Raw genomic sequence first — 14,813 nt, forward strand, 5'->3', positions numbered from 1 at the left:
TGGCCTTGTAGAGCAATGAGGAAAGGATGGTCTTTTACATAAGTGGACATAGGAATATTCATATGGAAAAAAGTGAAATTTGACCCCAACCTCATATTATATACAAAAATCAACCTCAGCTGAATTGCTGTAAATGTCTAAGGCAAACCAGTGAAGCTATTTGAAGGTCATATAGGAGGATTTCTTCATGGTCTTTGGAGCAGGGAAGGGCTCCTTTAAACACAACCTAAAAACGTTTGTCTGCTGGATGTGCTGGCTCACGCCTGTAATCCCAGCACTTTGGGAGGCCAAGGTGGGAGGATTGCTTGAGGCCAGGAGTTCAAGACCAGCCTGGCCAGCATAATGAAACCCCTATCTCTATTTAAAAAAAAAAAAAAATCAGGCCAGGCATGGTGGCTCATACCTGTAATCCCAGCACTTTGGGAGGCCGAGGCGGGCAGATCATGAGGTCAGGAGTTTGAGACCAGCCTGGCCAGCATGGTGAAACCCTGTCTCTACTAAAAATAGAAAAGTTAGCCGGGCGTGGTGGCGCACGCCTGTAGTTCCAGCTATTTGGGAGGCTGAGGCAGGAGAATTGTTTGAACCTGGCAGGCAGAGCTTGCAGTGAGCTGAGATCGCGCCACTCCACCGCAGCCTGGGTGACAGAGCGAGACTCCATCTCAAAAAACAAACAAACAAAAATTTATCATAGAAGATTGGTTAAATTTGTATTAAAATTAAGAAATGTTGTTTAAGAAAACTGAGATCAAGAAACTGAAAAGATAAGCATACATGTGAGACGATATATGACTGAAAAAAATCTCTCGTTCAGAATATGTAAAGAACAACAGTGAAGATGATTGTAAAGATAGACAGACAGATAGTCAGCAGATTGTCACAGGAGGATACCCAGATAATCTGTGAACAGGAAAAAGCGTTCAATGTTATTATGCATCAGGACAGTGCAATTTAAAGCCGCGATGAAATACCATTCCACACTCGCAGAATGGTTAGAAACTAAGCTGTTGGTGATACCAGGTGCTGGTAAGGTTGTGGAACCACCCGAGGCAGTTCTCAGACGTGACCCCTCACGCACTGCTGGCAGCTCTACAAATGTGTAGAACCGCCTTGGCAAAGAGTCTGACATTATCTACTGAAATACAACGGACACGTTCCCACGCTTAGTTGTCTACTCATCAGAAACACATGCATAGGGGACCCAGAGCTGTGGACGGGAATATTGATGACCGTGTGTTTTGTAATTCATTGAAGACTAAAAACAACTGAAATACCTCAATGTAATGTGATATCGTTATACAAAGGAGTCTTACAGCAATGATGGAATGCGTTATAGCTACGTACGGCAACAATGGATGAGTCTTGTAATATTGAGCCAAATAAGTCAGGCACAGAAGATTTCAAAAAACAGGCAAAAATAAACTGAGCGCTCCAGGGTGCATGTTTTCGCTGGTAAAAGCAAGAAAGTGATTATTGTGCATGTCAGAAGCAGTTATCACTGGTGGACAGGAGGGACAGTAATTAGTTGGGATAATTTTGAGAGAGGCTTTTGGGATACAGAGAGAACATGACTGATAAATCACTGAGCTGGGAAACAGAAAAAGCAGCACAGGAATCAGTACAGTATCAGGCATAGCCTTCTCACCGCAGCGCTCAGTGCGGAAATCAGTGGGACGGTGCCTTCAAAGTTCTCACAGAAAATTGATTTTAAACTCAGAAAACGTACTATCAGTCAAGGGTGAGGGCAGAGCAGTACCATCTATCTTCCATGCACCTTTTCTGAGGAAAAAATTCCTTGAGGATGTACTCCAGCAAGAGAGGCAACCCAGGAGCGTAATACAAGAAGCAGTGGGGACTAAAAAGAAATCCCAGGATGGTGGCTGTGTGGCAGGCCTTAAGGAAGCTCCAAGAAGAGTCTGCAAAGAATGTGGAGTAGATGCCAAACAGCAGGTAGTGTAAGAAGCTAGGAAGTACCAGTGATAGGCTAAAACTGGCATTTTGTATTAGTAAAAACTAATCTAACAATCTAGTAATATAATAAAATCATCCAATTATTATTTATTAGAAATGTGTGAGAAAAACTAGAAAAAATCATGGCCTAATTATAAAACAAACAAAAAGGAATGATGTTTGAGCAGTTGATGAAATATAAGAAAAGAGAATCCTTTCTCGACCCCGGAAACAGTCTCACCGTCTTATGAGTGGCAGCAAGAGCCATGTGATCTTTAGAAACTGAAATGCAATCCCAGCTCTGGCCGTTCGTGACATTTACATGTGTACACACACGCACACTCCATGTATTGATTTTCAACTTCTAGACACATCCTAAAGAAGAAATACAGAAGACACAGTTATGATAAATGGAGGAGAAAGGGATGGAGTAGTCTCATTTTACATATGCAGAAGTCAAGACGTTCCCTTCGAAGTTGAAGAGGCACGAAGATCAGAGATGTTACTTAAAGACGTAACCAGGGAAAACCCGAAAAGCAGAAGAGAGAAAAATAGGAGGTGTTGGGGATTTCAGGGAAGTGGTTAACTACTCAGTTTTCATAATGGGGAGTAGGTAGGTCATTTCTAAAGCGGATAAATGAAGAGAGAGTGATAAAAATGTATTCTTTGAGTGACCACAGTAACCAAAACCAGGAATAATTGAAGGGAGTTCCTCGTGGAGCTGGAGCTACAAGTGGGGAAGCTTATGCCCACTCAGATACTTAGACCTGGTCCATTTGGCTTGTGTTAGCTAAACACATTTTTTAAATGACAAATAAAAATTGTATATATTTATCGTGTCCAGCATATTGTTCTGAAATATGTATACTTTATGGACTAGCTAAATTGAACGAATTAACATATGCATTACCTCACATACTTCTTTAAAATTTCTGACAAGAACACTTAAAAAATCTACTCTTAGCAATTTTCAAGAATACAATACATTGTTATTAACTACAGTAACTGTATCTCACAGTAGACCTCCTGACCTTATTCCTCCTAACTGAAATTTTGGACAAAAACTTTTGATACCAAAAAAGGGTGTCTGTTTTCAAATTCTTTTTTTTTCTTTGAGACCCTGGGCAACAGGGTCTCAGTCTGTCACCTAAGCTGGGGTGCAGTGGAGGGATGACTGCTCACTGCAGTCTCGACCCCCAGCTCTAGCAATCCCCCCATCTCAGTCCCCTGAGTAACTGGGACTACGGACATGCGCCACCACACTCAGCTAATCTTTGTATTTTTTGTATAGACAAGGTTTCACTGTATTGCCCAGGCTAGTCTCAAACTCCTGGGCTCAAGCGATCTGCCTGCCTTGGCCTCCCAAAGTGCTGGGAATACAGATATGAGCCACCACATCTGGCCTGTTTTCAAATTCTTGAGTCTGAGAAGTATACAAGTATAAATACTTTTGATGGCTACATGTATGTTAATTACTTGTTTCACACATGGATGTATCCTCATCATTTTATAATTCATATAAGTGGTACAATTTGCGTATGAGCCTGTGGATTTACATATGTATGTAGACAGACACATAATATGAACTGAATTAAAGTAAGGTAGCTTCTTAACCAAATGCTACAGCAGACAGCCTTTAACTTTAAAACGTTGAATTAAGTTCGAGTTGTTTGGCAAAAAGCATTAATAGAAGAGAATAAATGTAAACAATGTTATAAACTCAATAGAATAAAGAAATAGAAGCAATATTTAAATCAGTGCTTAGGTTCTCAGGTGGCCTTTAGTAACTGTTAGCCCTGATGGGTAGCCCAGAGGTCATAACACAAATGGTACTATTTAGTACCAGTTAGAAACCTAAAAATGTGCCATCAGGCTACTTGATTTTTCATATCTATTTTCTGGGGGAAAATGAACAGAATTTCAACAGGAAACTTGAGATCTGGAAACACAGCCTCCAAATTTTATTCTTACCATAGTAGTAGGAGGAGATATTTCTAAAAGAACTTTATATAGCAGTCGCTTACGTTAGAGATTTTGTATCTTGGGCATTTACCATGAGCTGAAATTTTGGCTTCTTATTAGGTACTGTTATGTGAGAAAAAAACACAATGACTCAAACTTTAGATTTATTGTATTCTTCTCATCAACTCAACCATTTCCTCTACTGTGATATTCCAGAATATACACATTTTAAGATGGGATAACAGTGACTTTGTTTCCAACTTGTCATGTTTAAACTGAAGATTTCATTTCTTGACTGGTTTTATGCACTCTCTGTTAAATTAATCTGGTTTTGAATGTAATCTAAACTGTGAAAACTTGGTGTGTGAAGGATTGCCGAACTCCATCTTAACTGTCGCTGAAATGTGTCTCTGCAAAGGAGTTAGTCCATGCTGTAGTCTTAGCCAACTCACTGTGCTCTTCATATGTGTGGTACTTTGAATGGAAATAAGCAGATTTTTCCTTGTTACTTATTAAAAACATAATATATTCAATGTATATTCTGGCATTGCTGTATTTTCCAAAACGGTTCTAATGGATTGTGCATGATATTTCCTAATTCTAGTGCTGCATTTGATACAGTTCTTGGGATAAATGTTGCAGTCAAGAAACTAAGCCGTCCTTTTCAGAACCAAACTCATGCAAAGAGAGCTTATCGTGAACTCGTCCTCTTAAAATGTGTCAATCATAAAAATGTAAGTTGTGTGTGTTTTGTGTGTGCTTCCATATTGTCAATCATGTGAGAATCTTCAGGGTCTTCTGCAGATACATTGAGTTCAGATCTAGGATAAGCTAAGGATAAAAGTGGCTATTAACATTGTTATTTTACTTTAGTTAGTTAGTTATTTATTTTTTGAGACGGAGTCTCGCTCTGTCACCCAGGCTGGAGGTCGGTGGCGTGATCTCGGCTCACTGCGAGCTCCGCCTCCCGGGTTCCCGCCATTCTCCACCTCAGCCTCCCGAGTAGCTGGGACTACAGGCGCCGCCTCCACGCCCGGCTAATTTTTTGTATTTTCAGTAGAGACGGGGTTTCACCGTGTTAGCCAGGTTGGTCTCAATCTCCTGGCCTCTTGATCCACCTGCCTTGGCCTCCCAAAGTGCTGGGATTACAGGTGTGAGCCACCGTGCCCGGCCTATTTTTTATTGATAAAATTCTTAATAAACATTGGGGAAATTGAAGCTAGAAAGAGGCATCATTATGGTACATAGGAATTTAGGTCACTCAACCAAAGTAGGCATATCAATTGATACTGTTTCTGTAAAATAGGAACAGTATTGATCCAACAAATTGAGAAACAACTAAATATTTTGTGGAAAGATATTGTTCTATAAGTAATTTTTTACCTTGTATATGACATCTCAGTTTCAAATACACTTATTAGATGATGTTACATTTAGAGTAGCTATTCTTGGAAGCGCGACAGAAATCAAAGCACTAAATTTTACGGAGAAATAATGTTTCTAGAAAATGAAGTTGTGCTCAATCAGGCACATTGTATGTTCTCCTAGTGGTTGCTGCTGAGCATTACGTTGATAACTTTGCCAAGTTATAAAATTATAAAATGTTGGCTGGGCGTGGTGGCTCACGCCTGTAATCCCAGCACTTTGGGAGGACGAGGCGGGTGGATCACCACAATCAGGAGATCGAGACCATCCTGGCTAATACGGTGAAACCCCGTCTCTACTGAAAATACAAAAAATTAGCCAGGCGTGGTGGCGGTGCCTGTAGTCCCAGCTACTCGGGAGGCTGAGGTGGAGAATGGCGTGAACCCAGGAGGAGGAGCTTGCAGTGAGCAGAGATCGCACCACTGCACTCCAGCTTGGGCGACAGAGCGAGACTCTGTCTCAAAATAAATAAATAAATAAATAAATAAATAAATAAATAAATTAAAATAAAATGTTAAATCTGGAAGGAGTTTTTTTATTTGTTTTGTTTTTTTATTTGTTCTTTGAGACAGGATCTCATTCTGTCACCAAGGCTGTGATTCTCCCACCTCAGCCCCCCAGGTAGCTGGGACTATAGGCGTGTGTCACCGTGCTTGACAATTTTTAAAATTTTTTGTACAGTTGGGGTCTTACCGCATTGCCTAGGCTAGTCTTAAACTCCTGAGCTTCCTTCTTTTGAGTCTGTGACTTGAGTTGGTTTTAATTTCTCTAATGCTGCTTTATTTTACTTGTTTATTTAAAAAAATTTTTCAGGTTACAAAAAATATATATTATTTTTAAAAATTCAAGCAATATAAAAAAGTAAAAACTCCTGACTACCACCACCCACAGAGTACTAGCATTAACAATTTGGTGAGCATTCTTATGCATACATGTACACAAGTACATAAACAAGATTAATCGTGTTATTCTTCATCCTGCTTTTCTCCTCGCGCAACGTGGGTTGACCTCATGTACTTAACATAGATACAAGCCAGTTTTTAAATGACTGCATAGCGCAGATGCACAGTAATTTAAGAGACTGCCAACCGCCCGTTGTTGGATAGATTGTTTTGTTTCTCACTGTTACAAGCAGTGTTGCAATGAACATTCTTACGCCTGAGTTTTTGCACACTTGTCCAGGTGAATTTCTTGGCCAACATTGCCGGGTCAGAGTACACACTTCTAGTTTATATATATTCTACTTTAATATATACTGACAAATTGACCTCAAGGCAGACTATTAGTTTGATATTTTCATTAAGAGTATCTGAGAAGCTGGGCATGGTCCCTTCCACCTGTAATCCCAGCTACTTATGGGGCTGAGGCAGGCGGGTCGCTTGAAGCCAGGAGTTTAAGGCACACCAGGGCAATAAAACAAGACCCCATCTCTTAAAAAAAAAAAAAGCGTCAGCTGGGCGCTGTGGTGCACGCCTGTAATCCCAACACTGGGAGGCCAAGGCAGGTGGATCACCTGAGTCAGGAGTTTAAGACCAGCTTGGCCAATGTGGTGAAACGCTGTCTCTACTAAAAATACAAAAATTAGCTGGGCATGGTGGCAGGTGTCTGTAATCCTAGCTAATCGGGAGGCTGAGGCAGGAGAATCCCTTGAACCCAGGAAGTGAAGGTTGTAGTGAGCCGAGATCACACCATTGCACTCCAGCCTGGGTGACAAGAGTGAAACTCCATCTCAAAAAAAAAAAACAAAGTATCTGAGAATGTCTGTTACTTCAGAATCCCCCAGTACTACATATCATTGATTTTTTTTGTTTTACTTTTGCCAATTTGATAGATAAATGATATTTTTATTTGTGAGGTTGTAATTTATTTATTTATTTTTTATTTCATTTATTTTTTTTGAGACGGAGTCTCGCTCTGTCGCCCAGGCTGGAGTGCAGTGGCTGGATCTCAGCTCACTGCAAGCTCTGCCTCCCAGGTTTACGCCATTCTCCTGCCTCAGCCTCCTGAGTAGCTGGGACTACAGGCAGCCGCCATCTCGTCCAGCTAGTTTTTTGTATTTTTTTAGTAGAGACGGGGTTTCACCGGGTTAGCCAGAATGGTCTCGATCTCCTGACCTCGTGATCCGCCCGTCTCGGCCTCCGAAAGTGCTGGGATTACAGGCTTGAGCCACCGCGCCCGGCTGGTTGTCATTTATTTTTATGTGTTTTGGTAATTTAATTTTTATGGCCTTAATCCATTTTTCTTTTGGACTGCTGGTCTCTTCTGCATTTGAAGGAGGGCTTTTTTTTTTTTAATATTAAAACTATTGCCCTTTACTTTTTTTTTTCCCATTTGACTGTGTTGTTGACATACTGATTTTTTATCACCTGTTTTTTTGTTTCATTTTAATGTAATCAGATCCCTTAGGTTACCTGTCATGTTTAGAAAAGATTTTTCTACACCAAGATTATATAAATGTTTATCATATTCTGATGTTTTATTTCATGTTTTAGATTTAAATCTTTGTTCCATTTTGAGTTTATCTTGGTATAAAGATTGAAATATGGATGCAGTTTTATTTTTGTCCTTAGCTAACCGATCACCCCAATCCTATATAATGGATAATTCATCTTTCCCTCAGTCATCTGGAATGACTGAGGTTATATGTTTGGTGCCTAAGCCGTGGGACTCGCTGTTTACACCATGGGGTGTATTGGTTCGTTCCCGCACTGCTGTAAAGAAATACCCCAGACTGTGTAACTTATAAAGGAAAAGGTTTAATTAACTCATAGTTGCACGTGGCTGGGGAGACCTCAGGAAACTTACAATCAGGCGGAAGACTAAAAGGAGGCAGGCACCTTCTTCACAAGGCGGCAGGAGAGAGAAAAGTAAGGAGCAAAGTGGGAAGTGCTCCTTATAAAACCATCAGATCTCAGGAGAACTCACTCACTATCACAAGAACAGCATGGGGGAAACTGCCCCCATGATCCAGTCACCTCCCCCCAGGCTTCTGCCTAGACACGTGGGGATTATGGGGATTACAATTCAAGATGAGATTTGGGTGGGGACAAAGCCAAGTCGTGTCAGAGTGCCAGGATGGAGGCCTGCAGCAGGATCCGCTCTGAACCCTCGTGAAGTAAAAATACGAGGCTCTGAGGCCTTTTACTTTGTCACCCCAAAAATACGAGCTTAGCCTCCATATTTCAAACCTTTTTAGAAATTTGTGCATAGTATTTAAGTTTTCAGAGTTAACATACTGCTTTATTTAGTGTTTTGTTACCATAACTTCTACTTTTTTATGTTCAAAAAGACATTATGTGTTTAAATTCTGTAATAATTAAGTCACTAGGGACACATAAAAGTGATTTGATTAAAAGTGCATCTTTCCATTAATTGATGTTTAATTTTTCTCAAATGCCATGTAATTGGTAAAAGCAGTAATAATAATAAGTACTGAGTTCTGCTGTGATTGTTTTCCCCAGTTTTAATGCTTTTCGATACTAAACTTAAGTTTTGTAATCAAGTAGAGTCATCTGACATATTGAAGTACAATTAATTTTCTCTTTTCAGATTATTAGTTTGTTAAATGTGTTTACACCACAAAAAACTCTAGAAGAATTTCAAGATGTGTAAGTATCATTTTTATTCAGTAATGCACTGTACATCAAAGAGTGAACATCTAGAAAAGGCAGCAACTGCTTTTTATACTTAGGAAACGTAGGTGGCAATACATTTTGTGACATCACAGATAACTTTCTCTGCTGCAGAGAAATATTTAGAAAATTTGATGGTAATATTTAATTATTTGTACCACATGGGTTTTCGTCTTCATAACAGATAAAGGATGACTGGAAAGAATTCTTCAGAGCAGACTAGGATCACTGATGTGTTTTGCTGAACTATAAAATGTTTTTCTCAAGTCCCTCATAGCCAGGATTTTAGGGTTCAGGAGTTTATGAGTATTATTTGTAATGATTAAGGCACTAATTCTATTTAAGATTCTGTACTTCCAGAATCTTAAGTAGAATCATCTTACTAACAGTGCAATGAAGTATTAATCTATTGAGAGGCGTAATGCCCAACTTCATCTTTAATTTATTGGTGTGTTCAGTCATTAACAAGTATCTGAGTGCCCTCTGTGTGCTGGGCGCTCTCTGGGACTTGGCATACTTGGCTTCCCTGGAGCCTGTCAGGGAAGACAGACAGGTAACATGATAAATGAGGAACACGTGTAGTCCAATAGAAAGTGCTAGGTGCTGGCCGGGCGCAGTGGCTCACGCCTGTAATCCCAGCACTTTGGGAGGCCGAGGCGGGCGGATCACAAGGTCAGAAGATCGAGACCATCCTGGCTAACATGGCGAAACCCCGTCTCTACTAAAAACACAAAAAATTAGCCGGACGTGGTGGCGGGCGCCTATAGTCCGAGCTACTCGGGAGGCTGAGGCAGGAGAATGGCGTGAACCCAGGAGGCGGAGCTTGCAGTGAGCCATGATTGCGCCACTGAACTCCAGCCAGGGCAACAGAGCAAGACTCCATCTCAAAAAAAAAAAAAAAAAAGCGCTAAGTGCTGTGGACAAAGGGTCAAGCTGGGTCAGGGGATCAAAAGTGCTGAGGGTTGGACTTGAGGCTGCAGTTTTAAATAAGGTGGCTGGGGAAAGACCTCCGTGAGTTGGTGACATGTGGAGAACGCCTTGAAGGAGATCAAGAAGTCGGTCCTACAGATACTTGGGGGCAAGTAGAATGGAGATAGAAGGAACAGACAACGCTCAGGACAGCAGCGGATTCCCGCCTGGTGTTTTCCAAGACCGTCAAGAGGTGGTGTGGCTAGAGATGAGGGAGCAGGGGAAGAGAAGAGGGTGAACACTGCGGGCCCCAGGCTGTTGTCAGGATGTCTTTTGCTCTAAGGCAAGTCGGAATAAGAGTCTTAGCAGAGCGGTGAGCTCGCCTGCCTTCTGCTTTAAAAGCATGACTCTGGCTTCTGGGTTGGTGACCCACTGTGAGGGGTGGGGGCGCAGAACATCAGTTACTGCTATTGCAGCAATTCTGTTAAGGCATTTTGGAGGGTCGGTTTGTCCCAGAGGGGTAATAGGAAGGGTGAGAGGGGAAGAGATTGGATGCTGAAATGGTTCTAAAGGTAGAGCCACAGTATTAGCTGATAGATAAGATGTGTGGTGTGAGAATGACACCTAGTTGTTTGGCCCGAGCACCTGAAGGATGGAGGAGCTCTCAGTTGAGACGAGGAAGGCTGTGAGAAGGCAGACTGGGCTGGGGGTGGAATCAGGAGTTCAGTTTCGGACGTGGCTTTAAGATGCCTGTTAGACATCAAGGTGGAACTGGGAATAGGGAGGCAGAGGAACGAGCCTGGAGTTCAGGAGATACATCTGAATTGAAGGTAGGACTTTGGGAGCTGATGGCCTATAACTGAGATCACTGAGAAAGTGAGTGTTGTTATAGAAGAGAAGAGGGTCAAGGACCAGTTGCTGGGCATTTTGACAGCAAGAAGTTGGAGACAGGACAGGGCAGGACCAGCTAGGATTATAGGACTGGCCAGTGGATTTAGCAGCATGGAAGCCATCACTGACCTTGAGGAGGACAGTTTCATCAGAATGGCGGCTGCACAAGCCTTATCCAAGTGGGATTAAGAAAAAAATGGGAGAAGCCTGGGTGCAGTGGCTCATGCCTATAATCCCAACACTTTGGAAGGCCTGAGGTGGGTGCATCACTTGAGGTCAGGAGTTTGAGACCAGCCTGGGCAGCATGGCGAAACCCCGTCTTTACTAAAAATACAAAAATTAGCCAGGCATGATGGCTTTTTTTTTTTTTTTTTTTTTTTTTTTTTTGTATTTAATTTTCAGTTCTGGGAGTCCGAGGCATGAGAATGACCTGAACCCGGGAGGTGGAGGTTGCAGTGAGCCGAAATCACGCCACCGCACTCCAGTCTGGGTGACAGAGTGAGACCCTGTCTCAAAAAAATTTAAAAAATAAAATGAAGGGAGAAGAATTGGAGCTAGCACATGAGATGCCTCTTTGGGGAGTTTTGCTGGCAAAGGGAGCAAAGAGTTGGGGAGTTGCTGAGGGGGGAGTGGGATCAAGTGTCCTTTTTGTTGTTGTTATATGATCACTTTTAAAAACACATATATATTGTAGACAAGTTTAGAGTCACAACAGAATTGAGCGGGAGGTACAGAGTTCCTGTCTATCCCCAGCCCCTAATATGCAGAGCCTCCCCCATTATCAGCATCTCCCACCAGAGGGTACATGTGTTATTTTTGATGAGCCTGTAACAGCATGGTCTTTAGGCTGGTAAGGAGGATTTCAGCCAAAAATGTAAGAAGTAGGAAACTGTGTGTGTTTGAGATTCTATTTACCGTGCTATTAAAGGTTTTTTTGTTTGTTTAATTTTTAACTTGTAAGACAGTAAGTGTTATTTATATATTCTTTGGAAAATTTTTAGAAAGTTCCATTATACCAAGTTATCTTTTTACTTTAGCCAGTGCAGTGATTGGAAGTAAGTTACCGTTTCATGAAATTTAGTCATAAAGGAACTTTGGATAATTTTCAAATACATAACTGACCTTTTCTTCCTCAGGTATTTGGTTATGGAGTTAATGGATGCTAACTTATGTCAGGTTATTCACATGGAGCTGGATCATGAAAGAATGTCCTACCTTCTTTACCAGATGCTTTGTGGTATTAAACATCTGCATTCAGCTGGTATAATTCATAGAGTAAGTAGTGATGTATTAATTTTATTTTTAAAACATAATCATTTGGTTGTCATAATCCTTTACGTACAAAATAACATTTAAAAACAATTATTAGGGTTGAAAATCCAAATAAATGATGGAATCATATTGTGTTTTAAGAGAGTCGTTCTAGGAAGCCTCTGTGGAGCCGCCCGGCGTGCCAGGCTAGGCGAGCTGCCGTGGACACAGCCAGATACTGCACTCTCGGTCAGATACTGCACAAGAATACATTTTTTTAAACTTTTCATTTTAAAGTAATTTAAAATGTAGAGAAAAATTACAAGAATAGGACAGAGAACTTCCAACTACCATTTGTCTACATTCACCTATGGTTAATATTTTTGCCATATTTGAAAGCCCATTTTTAATGAGCAAGGAACTTAAAGGCCAAGTAGTCAGTGAGACAGCTGCTTGAGAACTAACTTTCTTAAATAATGACCCAAATATCCATTTCTCTTATCCTAAAATTCTGCCCTGCCAGCTTCCCTGCGTCACTGGTGGGAGTGACCTGGACCCGTGCCACAAGGGTTCAGAGCAGGCCTGTGGGCTCGGCACAGGCTGGGATTTGACTGACAGTGTGACTGTACTGTCAGGAAAACATTTAATAAACTGGGGAGCTAGGATATAATTCTCGCTGAGCTGATTTTACAAGTTTTGTTATTATTACTTGTACAGCTGTGTAAGCAGACTATCACGATATAATTGTTTTTTGCAATTTGATAACAATACTTTTATTAGCAAAGAAAATGAAATAAACTTCTTCCTGCCAAAAAACAGTACATTTTTCATAAAAAAGAAAGATGGAATTGATGTAAAAAAAAAAAAAAATGAGCCACTGACAAACACAATCTATTTATAACTTGTATAACATTTCATTCATGTGCATGTTTTGAGCATTGTGGAATATTTAATTTGCATCAGGCTTTCCAAATTCCTTAAATTTATAAGATTTGTTTTCAGTGGGAGTTCTCAGATGACTTTTGAAATAATTATTAAAATGAAAACTTATTGGCAAACTACTAGGGTTTAGATACAGAATACCTTCTTGTGTTTAAAGATCCATCTCCAGTTTGCATACATCATGTCTTTGAATGTTCCCGAGAGAAACAAAGGCATCCCCACATTCTTTACATTTACAGGGCTTTTCAGAAACGAGTTCTTTTATATCTTCAAGTAGAACTGGAAAGACTGAAGACATTACCACATTGTTTACATGCATAGAATTTTTCCTCCAGTAGTAGGTTTTTTTTTTCGTATTTTCAAAGGAAAATGGAAACATTGCATATGCTTTTTAATGTGTTCAAAGGTAACTGGAACATATAAAGGCGTCATCACACTTCTCTTATGCATATTATGCAAATTATACTGTTTTCCTCCAGTATAATTTCTTCCATGTTTTCAAAGATAACTGAATTAACTGAATGTTTTCCCCAAATCCTTACTTTCTCAGGATTTCTACAAAGTATGAGTTCTTTCATGTTTACATACAGGACTGGAATACCTAAATGCTCTGCCACGTTTCTCACAGTCAGCGGGTTTCTCTGCAGTGTGAGTTCTGTCACGTTTATATAGAGAACTGGAATATCTAAAGACTTGACCACATTCCTTACAGTCAGCGGGTTTCTCTCCAGTGTGAGTTCTGTCATGTTTATATAGAGAACTGGAATATCTAAAGACTTGACCACATTCCTTACAGTCAGCGGGTTTCTCTCTGGTGTGAGTTCTGTCATGTTTATATAGAGAACTGGAATATCTAAAGACTTGACCACATTCCTTACAGTCAGCGGGTTTCTCTCCAGTGTGAGTTCTGTCATGTTTATATAGAGAACTGGAATATCTAAAGACTTGACCACATTCCTTACAGTCAGAGGGTTTCTCTCTGGTGTGAGTTCTGTCATGTTTATATAGAGAACTGGAATATCTAAAGACTTGACCACATTCCTTACAGTCAGCGGGTTTCTCTCCAGTGTGAGTTCTGTCATGTTTATATAGAGAACTGGAATATCTAAAGACTTGACCACATTCCTTACAGTCAGCGGGTTTCTCTCTGGTGTGAGTTCTGTCATGTTTATATAGAGAACTGGAATATCTAAAGACTTGACCACATTCCTTACAGTCAGAGGGTTTCTCTCTGGTGTGAGTTCTGTCATGTTTATATAGAGAACTGGAATATCTAAAGACTTGACCACATTCCTTACAGTCAGAGGGTTTCTCTCTGGTGTGAGTTTTGTCATGTTTATATAGAGAACTGGAATATCTAAAGACTTGACCACATTCCTTACAGTCAGCGGGTTTCTCTCCAGTGTGAGTTCTGTCACGTTTATATAGAGAACTGGAATATCTAAAGACTTGACCACATTCCTTACAGTCAGCGGGTTTCTCTCTGGTGTGAGTTCTGTCATGTTTATATAGAGAACTGGAATATCTAAAGACTTGACCACATTCCTTACAGTCAGAGGGTTTCTCTCTGGTGTGAGTTCTGTCATGTTTATATAGAGAACTGGAATATCTAAAGACTTGACCACATTCCTTACAGTCAGAGGGTTTCTCTCTGGTGTGAGTTTTGTCATGTTTATATAGAGAACTGGAATATCTAAAGACTTGACCACATTCCTTACAGTCAGCGGGTTTCTCTCCAGTGTGAGTTCTGTCACGTTTATATAGAGAACTGGAATATCTAAAGACTTGACCACATTCCTTACAGTCAGCGGGTTTCTCTCTGGTGTGAGTTCTGTCATGTTTATATAGAGAACT

General features: G+C 40.6%; 1 protein-coding gene across 6 annotated transcripts in view; it reads left to right on the forward strand.

Moving 5' to 3' along the window:
- The window catches only part of MAPK9 (mitogen-activated protein kinase 9), a 62,633-nt gene that overhangs the window by 19,330 nt on the left and 28,490 nt on the right, over positions 1 to 14,813 (forward strand). For all 6 annotated transcript variants that reach the window (XM_037992664.2, XM_037992666.2, XM_037992662.2 and 3 more), the window contains 3 exons: positions 4,514 to 4,643; positions 8,884 to 8,942; positions 11,903 to 12,041. In XM_037992664.2, coding sequence (XP_037848592.1) covers positions 4,514 to 4,643; positions 8,884 to 8,942; positions 11,903 to 12,041 — 328 coding nt within the window. The remainder of the gene's footprint in view (positions 1 to 4,513; positions 4,644 to 8,883; positions 8,943 to 11,902; positions 12,042 to 14,813) is intronic.

The sequence above is a fragment of the Chlorocebus sabaeus genome, chromosome 23, assembly GCF_047675955.1.
Source record: "Chlorocebus sabaeus isolate Y175 chromosome 23, mChlSab1.0.hap1, whole genome shotgun sequence".
Taxonomy (NCBI): Eukaryota; Metazoa; Chordata; class Mammalia; order Primates; family Cercopithecidae; genus Chlorocebus; species Chlorocebus sabaeus.